Source organism: Lotus japonicus, chromosome 2 (genome assembly GCF_012489685.1).
Source record: "Lotus japonicus ecotype B-129 chromosome 2, LjGifu_v1.2".
NCBI lineage: Eukaryota > Viridiplantae > Streptophyta > Magnoliopsida > Fabales > Fabaceae > Lotus > Lotus japonicus.
The window spans coordinates 65677579-65697530 of NC_080042.1; the positions used below are offsets into that span (position 1 = coordinate 65677579).

At 37.3% G+C, this 19952-nt stretch overlaps 1 protein-coding gene and 1 long non-coding RNA gene across 2 annotated transcripts; one reads left to right on the forward strand and one right to left on the reverse strand.

The window, feature by feature from the left end:
• Nucleotides 1-2416: 2416 nt before the first annotated feature.
• On the reverse strand, nt 2417-3223 carry LOC130736865 (uncharacterized). Its single transcript, XM_057588642.1, has one exon. The coding sequence runs from the start codon at nt 3221-3223 to the stop codon at nt 2417-2419; it is 807 nt and encodes a 268-aa protein (XP_057444625.1).
• Nucleotides 3224-9575: 6352 nt separating this feature from the next.
• Nucleotides 9576-11859, forward strand: LOC130738905 (uncharacterized). Its single transcript, XR_009019697.1, has 2 exons — nt 9576-10551; nt 10819-11859. It is a non-coding gene; the product is annotated as an uncharacterized LOC130738905 (long non-coding RNA).
• The last annotated feature ends 8093 nt before the right edge of the window (nt 11860-19952 follow it).

Below are 19952 nucleotides of genomic sequence, written 5' to 3' on the forward strand. Positions count from 1 at the left end.
CATAACCCACTTTTCCAGTTGCCCGCTTCCTCATGTGATGGAAAGAATCAAAAGCAATCAAGGCATTATCTGTTATCAATCTGCCTGGCACAAATACACTCTGAAAGGGCCCCACAATAGATGGCAGAACACACTTCATTCTGTTAGCCACTGTCTTTGTAATCAATTTGAAAATCACATTACACAGAGAAATTGGCCTGAAATCCTTTGTATGCTTTGGCTTCTTGACCTTCGGGATAAGGAATAAGAGGGTATGGTTAAACCTCTCCGGACTTGCCCCGCCATTCAGAACTTCCAACACTAACTGTGTAATATCCTCTCCAACAACAGGCCAGAATTTTTGGTAAAAAAAAGCAGGGAGACCATCTGGACTAGGAGCTGCTGTAGGTTTCATTTGCATGAGTGCCTCATAAACCTCCTCATTAGAGTAATCACCATCCAAGACCCCATACATGGCATTAGAGATCCGATTTTGCACAACATCCACAGCTCCTTCCACCAAATTAGGATTACCTGAAGAAAAAAGATCTTGAAAGAAATTTGTCATAATGACAGCAATGTCTTCCTCTCTTTCATGTTTTATTCCATGATCATCTTCTATCATATCTACCCAATTCCGCTCCTTTCGCTGAGAGGCTTTGTGATGAAAAAATTTGGAATTTTTGTCACCATGTTGAAGCCACATTGCTCTAGACCGTTGTGACCACCAAATCTCCTCACTTTCTAGTAAGTCATCAAGTCTGTCTTCCAAAGTCTTGATTCTAGCTAGAACACCCACCTCATGTACACTGTTTTGTAATTCTTGTAGCCTCTCCTTTGTTTCACGGATCTCAATAGGAACATTGCCAAAGCGATTCTTTGCCCACCTTTTCAGTCCACGCAGACAAGAGGTTGCTCTATCATATGGATCAGCCGGATTTTGATTCCATAGTTCCTGGACCACTTCTGGACATGTATCATCTCTTAACCAGCACTCCTCAAACCGAATCACACGGTGTCCCCCCCTGTCCTCTGCTGAACTCTTGGCTTGGTATCAATAAGAATGGGTAGATGATCAGAAGCAAAATGCGTGAGGTGCTTAATCTTCACCTGTGGGAATAGCTCACACCAATCAGGGGTAGCCAAAACTCTGTCTAGCCGAGCCATAATCAAATCCTCACCATCCTGGTTATTGCGCCAAGTATACTTTGGACCATCATACCCCATATCAAGTAAATTGCAGCGCTGCATAGAATCCTTTAAGAGATTTTGCAAACCAATATTAGGACTTGCACCCCCATATTTCTCATCCTCAGTAAGCGTTAGGTTGAGGTCCCCAAACACTATCCAAGCTGTTCGTGTATGCAATCCAGCAAGAGTATTAAGCAACTCGCAAGTGAGGTGTTTCTTATGTTGCTCCGGGAACCCGTACACACCAGTAGCTCTCCATTGTAAGGATTCATCTGGTATTGAGACAAGAAAATCCATATGATTATTTGAGGTGGATAACAACTGAACATCTACAGTGTTCTTCCACATGAAAGACAAGCCACCAGCTCTTATGTTGTTATCTCCTTGACATGCAATGGAAATAATATTGGTCAACTCCGCCGTACCTCGCCACTTGTTCATCTCATGATCTTTTCTCTTTGTTTCCATCAAGAAAAGACATGTGGGATCTTGTTGTAGACAGAGCTCTTTCAGAGCTCGAACTGACCGCCGGTTCCCAAGCCAGCGGCAGTTCCAAAATAATGTTTTCATGGCTGCCGGCGGGGCTGATCCTCAGCCTCCACCGTTAGATTTTTTGTGCATAGTTTCTTGTCAATGGTCATCTCAGAATCACCAACATCCATCTGCTCAGGTGCCTCCAAATGACGTTTTTTGTCACCTCTCCCAGATGTGTCATGTTCTCCAGAGTTTTCATCATGCGCAACACGGGATAATTTCTTAAAGCGACGAAGAGAAGATGGATGAGGTACAGAATGATCATTTATATTATCCACTTCCTCTCTCTGTTCCAAACAACTTAGCTCCTTTCCAGATGCCAATATCTTCTCAATTTTATTCTCTGACTTGTCCTTACGTTCACTATCTTGCAATTTGAATTTCTGTTCAGAATCAGTTTCAGGTCCCACCTTTGCTTTGACCAACACCTGTCCACCACAATGGATAGAATTTTTAGTGGGTTCCTCCAAATCAGTAACCACCTCCACAGACTTAGGCATCATCAATTTTTCCACGTGTTCAGATTGTCCACCTTCCCGCATTTCATGACTCGGTGGGTCAGATTCTGAAGCCACGATTTGAGTCGGTTTAGAAGGCATGGACATCTCAGAAGTAACCGTGTTAGTAACCGTTGTTGCAACCGTCGTACCTCCTTTTCCAACGACCGTCAAACGAGCTAATCGCTCGAGGACCTCCTGCGAAACCGTCCTATTCACCGTCCGGAGATCCGCCACTCTAGACCCCGTTCCCTTCGAGAGACTCCTCGAGGACAGTCGACGACCAACCGTGGAGGCACGCATGCGTGCCCATATTTCCTACTGGACGCAGAGGTTACATGATCTGCCGCCACACCCGTTGGACAGAATTGATCACCATGGCCAATTATCCCACAAATGAAGCAGAACTGTGGTAATTTTTCATATTTAAAGTCGATCCAGAACACTCCATCCTTGTGGCTTCCTCCATTGATCCCTTCAAGTAAAGGTTTTGAGACATCAATTTCAACCATGGCCTTCACAATAACCTTCCTATCAGGGAGCTCAAATAAGTCCACGTCAAGGACTTCACCAATGGAAGATCCAATCTTAGTCCCCATTTTAATGGTGCGGCAGTGCAAAGGCAGGCCCCAAAATTGAACCCATACTGCCACAGAATCAAAGACCATATCCACTGGCTCGACATGACAACTCCACGGTTGTATTAGTAGCCAGGAATTTCGAAAGACCCACGGGGAACCTTGGATAATTCGCCTAGCGTCCTTCTCATCACCCAAATGAAACAAAAAGACCTTGTTGCTTATCTCTTCCACCCGAAAGTCTCTGGGGTTGCACCAAATATTTCCAAGTGCACTCTGAAGAGAACCCTTATGGATAGGCTTATCCGTGAGGAATCTGCCTACCAAACAATTTTCATATTCTCCTAGCGCATCAGCAACATCGCCATCATCAAATAATACAAGAGAATCCTCCCGTGTTTTAGTCACTCCCTCCCCCTCAAGGCGAAAACAATCCTGGCTCATGGTAATTCCAGGAAAGCAGCCCGTGTGTATGAACAAAATAAACAGAACGTCTTTATCAATAAAGCAAACGGAAATACTCGAGCCTGAGATTAGTCAGGGATGAAAGCACGAAGAAAAACGGACATGAAAAGCACTATGTGTCGTAGGCTCTGTCAGGAAACCCTAGCAGAGAGATACAGACCAAGGATCACACAAAAAGCATTATTCCGTGATCTACGGTGACCGTAAATTCATTATTCATTATTATCATTAAATTCCTATAATTGAATGTTTATTATATATAGAATAAATCAATTTTATGATTTGATCGATCATTTTTTTTTTCCAATCATTCATTGAATGATAAATCACAACAAGTGAAGGAGATACACGATTTAAATAACGGAAAATCCAATATTTTAAAATTGTATTTAAAATGACTGGAAAAGTAGAAACAAGACCAGATATAAATTGAATAACTAAAAATATTATGATTAATATTGTACTTTAGATATTAAATACAAAAAATAATTTATATACACTCTTTTATCCCCCCTCCCCCACCCCAAAACTTTGACTAAAGCTCCGCCACAAGTAAGCCATATTAAATGAGCGTTTTGATTTTGATAGGTTGTAGGTTGAACGAGCTATAATTAAATTGGGTGAGTTCATACGCGGATTTTAACATACAACTATACATTTTAAAAAACAAATTAAGAAGTAAAAGCATAAATGGAGTTAAGATTGAGAAACACAGAAATCTAAAGAGTAAACACTCAATTCCATTGCAATAAAATGATACGTAAAAACAAACATAAAACGATATGAGAGTGAGAAATAAGAGAAAGTAAGACTTGACAACCATTGCTATCTTGTCATCGCGGTTCTTCAGCTTCACGTTGCGGTTGTTGACATTTCAAGTCACAATGGAGCAAATCCGAGGCAAAGATGTGATTTCGAGCACATCCACTGAAGGTTATTCAAACTTGATGACGATGAAACATGCGTTGGAAGTACGGAGGATTTTCTTCAGTGGAAAATGAAGACGAAAGTGGGGGAGTATAGAAGGTTGAGCCCTTTTAATTTGTGTGGCTTTTTTTCTACACACTTTCCCTTCAAAGCACATGGGTCCATTTTTCCTTACTTGTTATATATATCGTATGACTAAATTTTGACATAAAATTTCTGAATTTGAGCCGCGAACACCCGTTTAAAACTGTAGTTTCTTCACCCGAAAACCCACCCCTAAACTATCTAATTGCCTTTTTTTGGTTGTAAGTTGAGCGGTTTCGGTCATGCCAAAATATTTTTGACAGCTCTAACGTTCTCATTACTTCTTTTTTTTCACTTTAGATATCTACTTTAATTAGGTGTCTACTCAATATTTAAAAAATAATAATGATAGTGCCCTTTCTCACAATCAAACATGAAATAAAGCATTATTATTTTTGAATTAAAAGCACGTCCCATCAAAATAATAATATGCTCTATTATATTTTTTTTATTAATCTATTACTTTTTAATTAAAATATATAGAAGAGGAAGGACATATATAAAAAGAAGACCTTTGTTGACATGATTTTTTTTAAGTTGAATTTAGAGAACATTGGAAAATGACCAATTAACTTCTCTTCACAAGCAATCTCTATATTGCTCATTTCCCTACACACACCAACTACACCATATTCACATTCCATGTCTAGTGCTTCTTACTATTCCACTTCAGTGATCTGATCTGATCTCATTCATCTTCTGCATGCTATGGAAGTGGACAAGAAGAAGAAGAAGAGGGTCATAAGGGAGGAGATGGCAGAGGAGGAGACTCTAAGATTGAAGGGAAAAGAGTGTGAAAGCAGTTGTGGGGCCCCCACGGAGGAGGAAGTGGAGGAGTTTTTTGCTATACTAAGGAGGATGAAGGTGGCTGTGAAATACTTTGACGAGAGAGGGAGGGGAGGCAAGGAATGGAGGGAAGCGCTCGAGAAGCCGGTGCTCACGGCGGATCACGGTGAAAATGTCGCCGCCGGTGAAGTTGGTGCGGCGGCTGATGATGATGACAACATGAAGAAGAGGAAAAGAGAGGTGGGAACTGATGAGGGTTTTGATTTGAACGCTGTGGCACCTGAAGCCGCCGAGAGCACTGGCGCGTAGATCTGACGATGTTGTGCACGCGCCGTCGTGTAACGACCGTTATATAGAAGGTTTGGGTTTCTCCGACAAGTTACCTTGTTTTTTCCCAAACGAGAAAAGAAAAAAAAAAGAATAAATCTACATATCTCGCACTTTGTTTGCTTGTTCTTTTCCTTCTCGGATTTATAGCTTTTTAAAATAATTAGGTTGAATTAAATAATAATATAGGCTTTGATGATTGGTGAACATTTTCTCTTCCCTCCGCCTGTTTTATTCTGCAATGAAACACAACTTTGTTCTTAATGGTTGCCCTTTATGACTTTATGAGACAAAAGGCATTTTTACAATTAATTAAAGCAAGTGCTTCTTGTTCAACCACCAATGTTGCATTGCATATGATTGATTGTAGAGTAAAACTGTTTATATTGAGTGTGATCGCAATTAAACCTTTTGCTATACACTTTGAATCAAATTTAATTCAACGTCTGCATTGATTGGTTCTCTTTCGGCATGACTAGCTAGTTGTATCTTAGGTTGGATGGTGTATGCAATGAGAGTTAATATTATAATTTAGGTTGCCGATAGCGAGATGGTCGGGAAGTCGGGGAGATGGCATACACATTAGATTAAGAACATAAGTGATTTAGACATCATTCACATACTTTCACCATAGGTGGATGAGATCTTTCACTTATATACTTCTAATCCTTGTTCTTCCACTCGATGTGAGATTGTTTATTCACACTTTTAGTCCAAGTGTGATGGTTGCATAAAATCTGGTGGGAGATGTGAATACAATGCATCTAGAAATGCATTTATCTACCGCTGCCCTAATCGACAATCTTATGGTGTCACTTGTAGTAAAACCACACCAACACCGACGCAACCACCACGTACGTTATGCTCCATATTCAGACAAGGATTCATACAAGTAAAAGGGAAAGTCAAAAAGTATAAAATTAAGGCTTATATTACTAATTCTTGCAACCTCTCTAGAAAATCTAATTACCCTCTAATCTACACATAGAATCACTTTATAAAATGTAAAGACTGTGATGCAGAAGTATCTTAACATATGCTCAAAGATTAATTCCATGTTGTGACTCTGTTACTAATATGCGTTTTGTTTGTTCTTTCGTGAGAGAGGACAGTGAAGTTTGGTATTGTGGAAGTGAGAAACGACAGCGTGAGGAGCTGATTGAGGGAACATCATGCTTATCGTTTGGGTTTGGGGAGAACTTTCAAGCTTTGTATTTACGCGATTTTTGGCATGGGGTGTGCAGCCAAATCCAGTTCCAGACAGCCTGCATACATTACAGAATGCGTGGAATATGTCACATGAGAGATTAATATCTATTAATCTCAGCCATTATAACGAAATCAAATAGTTAAGATTGGGGTAGGATTTTTAATTGACACCTGGAGTTAATGGACCCTTCCTCAAATTTTAACAATAAGACATAAATAAAACAAAACAAAAACACTTATATAACCACCCCATAAAACAGGAAGATTTGTCCATTCAATTCGTGTTCATTATTCTTTTGACAAATTAAAACGAGGGTAGGGATTTTATTTTTTTTAATAAACAAATGTTAGTTGTTAGTGATGCTACTAAATTAGTCTCTCCTCAGGATTTGAGCCCAGATCCTTCACCATTCATCTCACCCAACCCTTATGTTCCCTAACTCTTATCACTTGATCACCCTCGGGGACACCAACATTTTACTTGACCAAATAGATAGATCAATTGTTGTTCCTGGAGTAGATCAATCTTTGTGTTGGGGCGTGACTATGAGTGACTCTAAGTGAGAGGTGGTGATGTTGTTGGTCCTTAGTGTGAGAAGGGGTATTTTGTGGAAGACACGCTTAAGTTCAAATCAGTGAGAGGGCATGAATGTCCACAGCTGTATTTCTAGGTTTGGGGTATATGACAGTTGTCTCTGCAGATGTAAGGGAGCTTCCGAGCTATAATATGCTCATCATATCTCGGCCATCATATGGTCACTGAACACTAGCTGTGATAGACATTCCTTCACAAAGTCATTCAGTTCGCCCTTGTGACGCTTACTTAAGAGCCACCTATTTTGATCGATTATGATACTTTTGAACTTAAAGGCTTAGAAGTTGGCTGGGATATCAATCAATGATTTTTTTTATTCGTGGAAAATATCAATCAATAATATTAAAAAATTGAATGATGTCTTTCCGAAATTCGCGTAAGATCAAAAGTATATCTTTATAGGCCAATGCCCATTAGTTCATAACCACTAAGGGTTGGCAAAATACGAATCAGAGAAAAGTAGCTCGCATGACGTCCTATGTGATCAGGGACGGATACAGGTTGTAGTGTATGAGGGCACTTGCCCTCACTTGACTTTGGAATAAATGATTAGAAAAAAATTTGAGTAGTAAAAGTATGTGATTTTTTATGCTTTCTTTGGTAAAAAATGTCTTCACTTGTATCTTACATTGTTAAATGCCCTCTCACTTGAGTAGTAAAAGTATGATTTTTTATGACCCCTTTGGTAAAAAATGCTTTCACTTGTATCCGGTTTGGTAAAAAATTTCATAACTTCTAATAGTATTTATTATTTTATTTTTTTACGAATTTATATGTTTGTATTGCCCTCACAACATTAAATTTTTTGATCCGTCACTGTATGTGATAAGAGTTCTTTGAAAAAAAGATACAAGAGCTCTGTTTTCACTTTTCATTTATACTGAATGCTTAGAAGTAGATATTCTATAAAACAAAAGACAATAAAATAATTTTGAAAAATAGATTAAAGAAAGACTAGTAATTATTATCTATATTTTTTTTAATTAATGGGTTGACATGGTAGTTAAGCACTTCATTCTTTAACTAAATATGAAAAGCTTTGAATCTCAACTCTGAATTGAAAAAGAGTATTGCTAAAAAAACCAAATAAATAATTATATGTTTTTCTTGTTGAAGCATATTATTTAGATTTTATTTTTTGGTCAATCATATTATTTATTTTTGAACATGAAATCCCGAAATGCTCAATAATTTTGGTCAAAACCTGTTAAGCCCAATTCAACTCCATTCAGTTGAAAGCCCAGTCCATAGATAAGCTCAGATACATGTTATTGTGCAATTGACAAAAAATAAACATGTTATCGTGCTTTGACTGCATTTATCACAAAGAATTTCCTTTCGACCAAAAAAAATCACAGAATTTCCTTTGACAAAAACAATATCACATAATTTCAAACAAAAAACTTTCAGACCACAAAAACCATAACCATAGTGGTCATATATTATTTTTTTCTTCTTGTATTTGAAGAATGTTTGCTCAAAATGAATCCATAAAATAAATTCACTTCATACAGTTGCCATCGTCCCAACAAAGTAATGTTAAAAGTAACAACCTTATTACCTATATGGTTTTGTATACTATTTTATCCGAATAATCTCTCTTGGTAACAACCTTTAGTTATCCTTGTTGTCTCTGTAACACTATGTAGCCTCATGAGATCTAATTAAATTGTAATCACAACTGGTTACTGTACAAGCCAATTTTATACTCCATTCAATATTTATATCTACCCAAACTCACTTTTTCTTCCCCTTCAATGTAGGTTATTAGGCATAGTTAGTCCATATAGTTGTATTAGTTAGTTGTGGTTAGTTTAGACATTTAGTTTTTTGAGTAATAGAGTTGAATTCAGGTAGTATTAGTTATTTAAAAACATTTTGTTATTGTATTATATATGGTAAACAGTTCTGAAATAAGATAATTCCATTCATTCATACACTTCTAGTCTCTCATTAATTCTCTAATTTCTAAGGTAGGGGAGGGCGAGATAGGGAGAATGAGGTTAAGTCTTTTCCTTATTTGAGAGTTCTAAATTATCCATTTCGGGAACTAAAAGACATAACTAAAAGATTGGTTGGGGATTCATTAATAACCCAGAGTTTCTTTGGGTTAGAGTTATCCAGGGTAAGTATGGTTGTGGTACTAACACACTTCTAGTTCTTCGAAGGTGTACTTGAGAATCTCTCATGTGGCAAGGCATTTGAAAAACTTGGGAGACTTTGTATTCTGGATGTAGGTGGAAGGTGGGGGATGGAAGAGTATTAACATTTTGGAAGAATTCCTAGTAGCTATATGAGGGAGGCCCCTAATATGCACAAGTTTTTTTCTTGTGCATCTTTACACAAGCCGGTCCGACCGGGTTTTTTTTATTGGACCGGGTTTTTTGGTTGAACCGGTAATACTTGATTAAATTTAATTCAACCTAATCCACCACCACTGCAACCCCAATCAACTCATCCCAAAAGCCATCCTGTGGAATCCTGCGGCTTTTGCAGTTATGGGTTAGTGCCGCACAGCCACCAGCGGCGCTTCCACTGCAACTGGAACTCCGGCCACCACAAAACCACAACGAAACCAACCAGCCACCACTCCTCTCACCGAACACAACCACCGTTTTTCTCACCCACGAATAAACAAACGGCAACAACACCCCCAAAACTTCTCACTAAATCTTCTCCACAAATTCAATATTCTGCAAAGCTTGCAAATATTTGAAACAAAATTCTCACTTCTCCAACAAAATTCGCACACCAGATCTGGAAAATACCAACTGAGTTTTGGCCCATCCTCTTCTGACCCGTTCCAGCATACATTCTCCCTCAATTTTGTCAAATCTCAGCAACAAAACTCAACCTAAAGAGAATCCCCAATCACGACCTTCACAATGGTTATGAAGCGGCCTGATTATCGTCCAAGGTGCATCCATGGCCGCGTTTTTCCTGGGTTTACTGGGTTTGAGGGAAAGAGGAGTGGGAGGTAGAAGGAGTATTGGGTTTGCTGGGTTGAAAAGCTTCAAGTTTCAATCTCTCTTATTTGACTTGGGTTGAAAAGCTTGAAGCTTTTGTTCCTGGGTTTGAAGGAAAGGAGAAGTCAGCAGGTAGAAGGAGTGATGGGTTGAAAAGCTTGAAACTTTTGTACCTGGGTTTGCTGGGTTTGAGGGAAAAGAAAAGTGAGAAGGTAGAAGGAGTGATGGGTGGTGCGGTGGTGGCTTCAGATTGAACGGAGGATGGTGCGGTGGTGGGTGGGTGGGTTGGGTAAAGGGAAAACAGTGGGTGACGGCCGGCGGGTTGAACAGAGGGAGAGCAGTGGGGAGGGAGGAGGAGGATGGTGGGTAAAGGGTAAATTTTGCAGTGGTGATGGATTAGGTTGAAGATGAAGGTAATTAGGTTGAATTAAATTTAATCAAGTATTACCGGTTCAACCAAAAAACCCGGTCCAGTAGAAAAAACCCGGTCGGACCGGTTTGTGTAAAGATGCACAAGGAAAAAACTTGTGTATATTAGGGGCCTCCCTATATGAGCATATCTTAAAGCGAGTTGTTATTCGCTCGGTTCCTTCAGAATCGATCAACCTTCCAATTTCGCACATCTTTGAGGATAGTAGGGGATGGTTATCGTTTTTGCTCTCTAACTTTCTTCCTTGCAGGTTTGTTCAGGAGGTCCTTTGCTCTGTTGCTCCTACTGATTCCATAGGTCCTGATAAAGTTGTTTGGTTGGGCACACCTCAGGCATATTTTCTACGAAATCAGCTTATAAGCTAGTGGTTGGAAGCACGAGTTGAGCACGTTGAGATGGCTGCTAGGGGTAGGTTTTTCTTTGAAAATAGTTGAAAAATGGAATTATAACCAATTACACTAGAGTTCATAAAGATCATATGGCAAGGAAGATACACTCCATTTGTTTCGAGAATGAATTTGGTATTCATCGATAGGGAGTGGCATTGGCCAGGACTTCCTCACAGGAGACCTATGTAACTGGCTCTCCAACTATACTAGAGGAACAATGAGCAACATAGGGGGATGGACTGGCCTGGCTTTTCTGTGTCTGCTTTATGGGAAATTTGGTGTGTTAGGAACGATCTGGTCTTCAATCAGATTCAGCCCAATCCAACCAGAACTTGGGGCCTAATTTGGTCCATAGGGATGGATCATCATATGGGCTCCATAGGGGATTAGCCCCTCTTATATTCTAAGCGAAGCAACCAGTGTTTTTGTGTGTAGAAAACCGCGCATCCAACAACAATAGTGGCAGCCTCCTAATGATGGTCGGGCGAAGTTCAACGTTGACAGCGCGGTAGCAGATGATCTTGCGGCTAGTCGAGGTGGTGCTTGCAGGATGCTGGCATGCTGCCGATGCTTGGATCAAGGGGTTTTGCAGAAATCTAGGCTCGTTTAGTTCTCTGAAGTCTGAATGCTATTCTTACAAAGTTAATTGTGATTTCAATGGTGGTGGATATAGTGTTTAGTTTGGATATCCCTTGAGTGATTATGGAGTCTGATTCACTTGAGATTATTCAACTTATCATGTCCACTAATTTGTATTCTCACCCATATGAGGATTTAGTTATTTACATCCGTCATAGAGAAGCTAATGTTCTCGCAAACTACTTAGCCCATGTAGCGTTCAATTTTATTTTTGGTAATCATTTGTTAGATTTTCCATTTTAAGAGTGTGATATGTTAATCTCCCTGAATAGCTTCGAGGCTAAGTCCTCTATTTTTTTCTTCTGTTTAGTTTTAATTTCTTTCGAGACCTTGTCCCTCCATGTACGTAACCATAAAAAAAAACGTTTTGGAAGATTTTTAAAAACGTGGTGCTATATGGCATCACTGTTTCATGACTAGCACATGCAACTTAATATTTGTCATGTTTCTAACTTGAATCTATGGGTTATCTAAATTTATTTTTATTATTTAAAAATGGTGTGACCTAGGAAACATTATATCATGGGTGTTACCAACATTTTTCTTTTTAAAATACCTTAAACTCTTATCTCTTCTCTTAAAATCTCCTAAAGGGAGAGCTTATGATATGTCTGCCAATTTTCTACTCTTCTCTTCAAAATTTAACTCACAAACACAACTGCTTAGTAACTAAAAATGAAAATAAATTTCAATCTTATAAAGGATATATAAGGTCAAGTTACAGTGAAATCTTCATACGACACTCGATTCTTTACCCAAACTTCAGGGACTGTGATGTACTATCTCTACTTTATCAATAATGATGCTTACACACCTTTTTTTAGGTGAAAGAGGTAGAATGAGAGAGAGATAGGAATAAAAGAAAAAGTAAGAGAGAGAAAGTATGAGATGTGATAGCTGATAAGAGGAGAGAGATAGAAACAAAAATAAATGTAAATGAAGTGTTTAAAAAATGAGGTGTGTATATATCATTGTTGCTACTTTATACTCCAAGCCTCAATCTGATGTTTGTCTCCAAGTTGATTGATTCTTTATCATGTTAACTCAGTTTGTCTAATTCTTCTTGTTATATACAGGATCATCATTATCAAGTTAATAAATTAAAAGCGTGTTTACTTTTTGCTTTGGCGAAGGCTAGGGTGGACCACTTACCTAGGTAGTGCAACTTGCACCAACTTGCACCAGCAGTTTAGGCCACAAAAAATTAAGAAAAAATAATCAGAAACTCAAAAATAAATGAGTGATTGTGAATAATCTAGGGTAAGTTACCATTATATCCCTTCCCATATTACCATTATATCCCTTCCCCATATTACCATTATATCCCTTTGTATTTTTTATATTTTGCATTATTACCCTTATACCCCTCCTCCACCTCATCCCTTCTGCAACTCATTTTTCTTCATCGAGCAACTCCGATCGTCCTCCGTGTGCAACTCTGCAACTCCGATCGAATCGCTTTGCAACTCCGATTCCTCTCCGCCGTCTTCTTTCGTCCCTACGGCCTCCACCCGTCGTTGGCTCCAAACCTGGTTAGTTACTCATTTTTCGATTTGCATTTCAAACCCTCAGTTACTGTAGTTCTACACAAGAGAATCAGCATGCACCTTCACTTGTCTTCTTCTAGTCTAGTGTTCTATCTCATAGTAGGCTTGTGTAGTTATGGAATTTTATGCTAGAAATTAAGAATTTGTCATGTTTAGGTCAACATCTTTTTCTTTTTCCTCATAGTCAATTTTGATACCCACAATCTACTCACGAACTTCTCCCTATGATTGATTTTGGCTCATAAACTTATTATATTCATCATGACCAGTGATGGATTAATTGTGAAACTCTAGCTGAAACTCTATGGGTGAACTCTATGATTTGTCCTTTGGTTTGTCATTAGCTCACTGATAGAATTTGTAACCTCTTTTGGACTACTTTTAACATTGTTTTCCACTGTTTTTATTCTTCTATTGTGTTAAACTACAGTAGTAGATTTATTATCATCCAAGATCCAATGTTAAGTTTTCCAAGTTTACTATACTATCATGTATCATGTGCCTGTTTTGTTTGTGTTTTATTTTATGACCATAGTTATATGTAGTCTTTTGCATGTTTTTATTCTTTTCCTTGCTTGGGCCCCCCTCTTTGTAGGTTTGCACTGCTTTGAGGATTCTGAGGATTGCTACTTTTTTCACTTGCTTTCTTCCTTGCTTGGCTGCTTGGCTTACCATTTGGGACCATTTGTCTGAACTTTATGGTTTGCCCTGAACTACTGCCTATTTATCGATTTTGTAGTATTAAGTTATGTCTTCTTACTAACTGAATTTTTGGTGAATAATGTCAATGGTAGAACTGGTACCAATTATATATATATATATATATATATGTATAAATATATATATATAAATATATATATGGATCACACATAACAATTTTGTGTAATCATTGGCATACATATCTATGATGCAACAAACTAGATTATGAAGTTGAAGCTAAACTTGGACTTCTGCCAGCACTTTGAAAATCATCTGTACTGTAACTACTCACTCGTAGGTTCTACATATATTTACCAAACAGACTCACAAATGACAAAATTAGTGCATTCCTTCTCGATTTAGGTAACTCAGGCTATCCATATTATAACCATCTTACCCCAGCTTCAATCGTTCTGCAGGGACTGAAATGTAATAAATAAATAGTTGGTTAGTTGACAGTTGCTGCCAGCTGTAGGAAGTTAGAAGTAGTTAACAGTTGCAAGTGTGCAACTGTGTAGTATAAAAGGGGCAGTAGCTTGCAGTTGAAGCGATCTCCTTAGAGTTTACATACTGGTTTTGGAACCAGAGAGATGTTTGGGAGCTCTAGGAAACCCTAGTTTCAGTGTTCTTCCCCAATTTCATTGTAATTCCCTGAATCCCTAGTTGAAGTTACAAATTGAACTACTGAATTGTAATCTCAGTTTCAGATCAATAACACTCACTGGAATCACCAGTGTTATCAATAATTAACTCAAGTCGGTTTTCCACTCAAGTTAGTTAAGCAGTTAGCATACAACTGAATACTGTTTGTTTGTTGGCTTGTACGTAGGATAAGTTGTTGGCCTTCTTGTTTGAGTTAACACCTAATTAGTTCACTATCTCCATGGTAACTATGTGTATGATTATTTCATTTTCTAGTAATTATGACTTTGCCTTATTTTTCCCAGACACGTGTTCGGCACCGATGTTATCCAGGTCCTCTTTTGGAAGTGAACAGAGAACTCACAGAACGTCAAAGGTCGAAAATACGGCTGACCCCATTTAAATGGCTAATGCAAATTCCTGAACATCTACAAATCAACGGGAGTTTGCTAAAAGAATTAACCATTCGGTGGGAGGAGCGGAGTTTGGCTTTTGTAATACAAAATAAGCTAGTGCCATTTACTCCCGTAGATGTCTGCTTAGCACTTGGCCTACACATATTAGGGGAAAATGTGAGTTTACAATCAAATACAGAGGTTAAGGGTCACTGTTATACTAAAAAGTTGTTTGAAGGAAAGAAAATCACTTCATCAACCATCTATGACCAACTTTAAAAGTACAAGGCTGATGAACATGTTGATGACTTCTGTCGGCTATATGTCCTGTTTTAATGTTTAGGTCGGTTTGGAATTCATGTGTTGGTGGCTTCGACTAAACATGTGCATTGTTGATGGGAGTTAGCACACAGTGGGATTATAGTGCATTGCTGGTGGGTTTTTTTCATGTTCATGTATTCCTGGCAAAATGAATCTGATCACTTGGGAGAGTTTCTTCCCAAGGTTTGTTTTTCAATCAATAAAATTCATCTTTTGCTGTCAAAAAACTATCTGTGATATTGATGGAGAGAATAATATGCTGATTATTTGCTTGTATGGCTGCAACAGATAGCAGCTTTGTAGTTTCTAAATTAGCTTATATTTCTCAACTACATTATATCATAGATTGCAGCTGATCTCTGTATTATTGCATCTATTTACAGGGTTCAAAGTTGCTCGTCTCCGGTGCTCTCCTGATTATGCTTATGCTGGTGGTGGCTTTCCTGCTTAGGGTATACAACCAAACTCTATCTTGGATTTTGAAATTGAGGTTTTGAATGCGCAATGGGAACCTTGTTATCATGTCTAATGAATTATGATGAGTATCCTCCGTTTATAATGAGAACCTTGTTATAATGTTATCCCCAGTATGAATGATATATAGAATGGTTGCCTTGTTTAGTTGTTTGCCTGAAATACTAATTAACACTTCAGTGATCTCAAACTCTAATATTAGTAGTGTGGTGTCCTTCACTTTATTTCTTCTCATTTATTTAGCACTTTTCTGATCAATAGTATTTTCGCACTTTGCATGATCTTAGTTTCTTAAGCAAGACTTATTACTTATCAATGAATTTCTCTTTTCAAAAATAATATTTTACATCGGTTACAATATAAGCTGATGTAAAATATGTATTTTATACAAAAAAAAAAGAAAAACGAATTAACATCGGTCTCACAAATAACCGATGTGAAATGTGTATATTTCACATTGTGAAAACGAACTTACCACATCGGTTATAACAGACAACCGATGTGAAATTGTGCAGACATAAAACCAATGTGAAAAGTCTTTTTTTCTAGTAGTAATTGATCCTTATAACGATTAAAGTGATTCTTAGCACAAGTAATTGATTCTTGAGACAATTTAACTTATCCATATTATAAAAAAGTGTTTTTCTCTTTCGTCCGAAATCCGATTACGACGATTCATAAACATATGATCTTCTGGAAGCGAGGAGAATCTTAATACGTTAGTCATTCATCTCCAGCAGGGAGCTTCGCCGACCCTGCCGCCATAGATTCATAACTCCGTTGAGTCTTTTTCTGGCAATTTCCAAAACTGTCATTTTGAGGTTGCTTTTCACTGCCAGAACCTTATTTATCCTAAGGTTAAGAACACTTAATTATCTAAAAGCATACTATGTGACAAATACCTAGGTTAAGAACTCTGGAATTATCCTAAGGATCAATTAAACACCTAAAGAACAACTTTAACCATCTATAACAATATAATTAGTGGCATTAAGAATCGCCTACATCATCCTAAGAAACACTTACCTAGGTTAGAGATCATCTTAGAAATTAAATATTTATGATACCGTTAGCCTATACCATATTATGTGACACATAACTAGGTTAAGAACACTAGAATAATTAGTGGCAATAAGGATCACCTGCTTCATCCTAAAAATCACTTACCTAGGATAAGGATTATCTGTCAATGATGTTTTAAATAGTTATGATATGGATAGCCTAGACCCTATTATGTTACAATAACTAGGCTAAGAACATTGGTAGTAGTTCCTAAGGATCAATTAAACACCTTAAGAACAACTTTAATCATCTGTAGCAATATAATTAGTTCGTAAATTTCCCTAAAAACATTGAACTTGTTCTTCATTGTCTCCTTTTGGTTGTTCAGGAAATCCTCCACCATTATGTCCAAAACAACTTCAATTATGCCTCTTGGTGTGTGAGGATACAATCTGGACATTTGGGGAAGTTCTGGGCACGACATCATTAGTTATGGGTTCAATCTTCAACGTGTTCTTCATCTTGAGTCTTTACCCATTGTTTAAACCTTCTCAAATCATTCCTAAACCACCACCATCATGTTCCTGGACGCCTAAATCGGTGTATTATCTGGTTACCACCACATAATAAGTGATTTGTTGTGGCACAAAGGATATGCAAGTAAAGGAAATCTTTACTCTTTTTTATTGCACAATTTATGCTTTTAAAAGAATATGAATCATCAATTGGTGGAGATAGAATTCTTTTAAAAAAAATATTTTACTGCTTTTGATTGGGTAATCCGATGTACAATTATGGTGAATCGAGTGGACTATTTATTTGGTTATCGCAACAGAAATAAAATGATTTATTGAAAATCATAGCAAAATGCAAAGAAAATGCCACAACCTTATTACAAACATGATGAATTATTTTATATAAAACTTAACCAGTAAATAATAAGTAAAAATAATGTGACAAATAACTAGGTTAATAAACCACTGACAACATATTTTGAACAAATCATTATGATTAGTGTTGAAGTTGGGTTTCGTTTCCTTATTGGGTTAAAGATTTCATAATATTTTTTTTTGTCGCAGATTTCATAAAGTTAAAGATACCTTGTTTGGTGGCCCAATATGCCCAATATGGAATATTCCTATGGAATATGGTAAGTTATAAGTGTCCTAGTTTTGGTGCACTTTTTTTTTTGAATCACACTTGAATTTCCTTATTTGGGCGGAACCTATGGAAACCAGAACCTATTTGGGCCGGAACCATTTGGGCCGAAGATTCATGATAGTTGCAGGTTTACATTGGTGCACCGGGTAAGATTATTTGGTTACTGCATCATGTATTTGGTTACCGGATCCGAAGTTAGTGCTTTTTTGCTACACAATTAGAGATTCAAAGATAGAAGTCAAAGAAAAAATAAATCAATTATTTTAAATTTTTACGAATGCTTTTATCAAAACTATAACCTTCATTTTGTGAATATTAAGTAAGTGCAAGTAAGTGAGTGAGTCATTGGAACACCTGAGTCATTTATTTTGTTTGCCTTATCATGGTTATCAAAACTAAGGTGATGATGATGATTCAAAGTATAACAACTTGACTTATTACGAGATTAACCATCTTGGCCAAATTCACAAACTAAATAGGTGATGTTTATCCTCCTTCAATATATCACGATAAACTTCTCTTTCTCTCTCGTGACTCCTCTGATGAAATTGAATATCGGATACTGTCACAAAATAGTACACACCCAATAACTACAATCTGGAGTAGCTCACAATTTAACTAAACTTAATTGCAAAGTTCACAAAACTGCAAATAAATATCACACATAAATGTGTTTTTGGTGGCGTGTGTTTCTGCAAATACAATATATTGATACATATTGTACTATGGTACTACTCCTACTCCTAAGCCTATTGCTCCCATGATCTGTAATCTGTAAACAATTCTCTTCCCCATTTATGAATGAAGGCCTCTGCGAAGGACCTAGATAGCAACTTTTGATTAGTTGAAATACTATCAGATCAGTCAGAAGAGATCTTCTTCTTCCTAGTCCTTCTTCATTCTCCTCTATACAATATTGTTTCCTTCTCCAAAACAAACCACCATGACAAAGAGAAATTGGGAAAGATCCATGTGAAAGCATGAGAGCCCTTGCTGACTGGTTTGATCCAACAGACTGAACAGAGAGAAAGTCAGTACACTTGATCTGACAAAAAAAAAAACTAAAATGAACTCTGCAAACACAAGTCTATCTAAACCAAAGAGAGCAACCACAAACAACAAGACCATCATAGAAACCAGACTATTTAAAGATTGTAAGATTGTATTATTTATACATACAGATCATTTAACATATAAACAAAAAGATGGAGAATTCCTTTGCCGAAATTCAACTACATTGAATCACCCTTGAAAACAATACCTAATATGACTGGTGAATCTGAATATTGAATACAAAGAAAAGAACTATCCTCAAAACAGTATACCTAATATGAAGAGAGTGCCAGATTTTCTTGCAGCTACCTTCACCTTGTAAAATGCATAATTGGAATCAAATACAAAATTCAGTCCTTTCAATAATACTTAACATGTTTCATAACTAATGCCCATTGAATGTCTAAGTAGGATGTCTTCCCATTCCGAAGCTCTGGGGAGCGTTATCATGTCCATCAAGCAAGAAGCAAAGAGCATCTTGGAGGTCATAACATTCATCTTCAGTGAGTATGCATTTCAAGGAATGCACCCAAAAATCGCCTGCTTGCATTGTATATGACAGCAATGTGGGTTCAGGTACTTTTGTCTCGGTGGATTGTTGTACATAGAAGGAAACAAATGAAGTACTAATTTCATCTTGCAATCAACCTCTCAAAAGGAAACTATTCTCAAAGTAAATGATCAGTGGAAAACATAGTTCGTACTTAACACCTAAAATTATGGTTGTTTTTAATTTGATCTTGCAATCAACCTCTCAACAGAATTTGATCAGTAGGTTGTTTTTAATGCCAATATCTATACCCAGTCAAATTATGGTTCAACTTGGAACCGTTCAACTTTCATTCTCTCTTTTGATTAGGTAAATATCTTATGATCTATTAGGAAATTATCTAACCTAAATAGTCAAATTATGGTTCAACTTGGAACCGTTCAACTTTCATTCTCTCTTTTGATTAGGTAAATATCTTATGATCTATTAGGAAATTATCTAACCTAAATTAGCACCAATTTCCTGTTTGCTATACTTAGTGGAAAACCCTCATTTCAATCACTGTCAGTAAA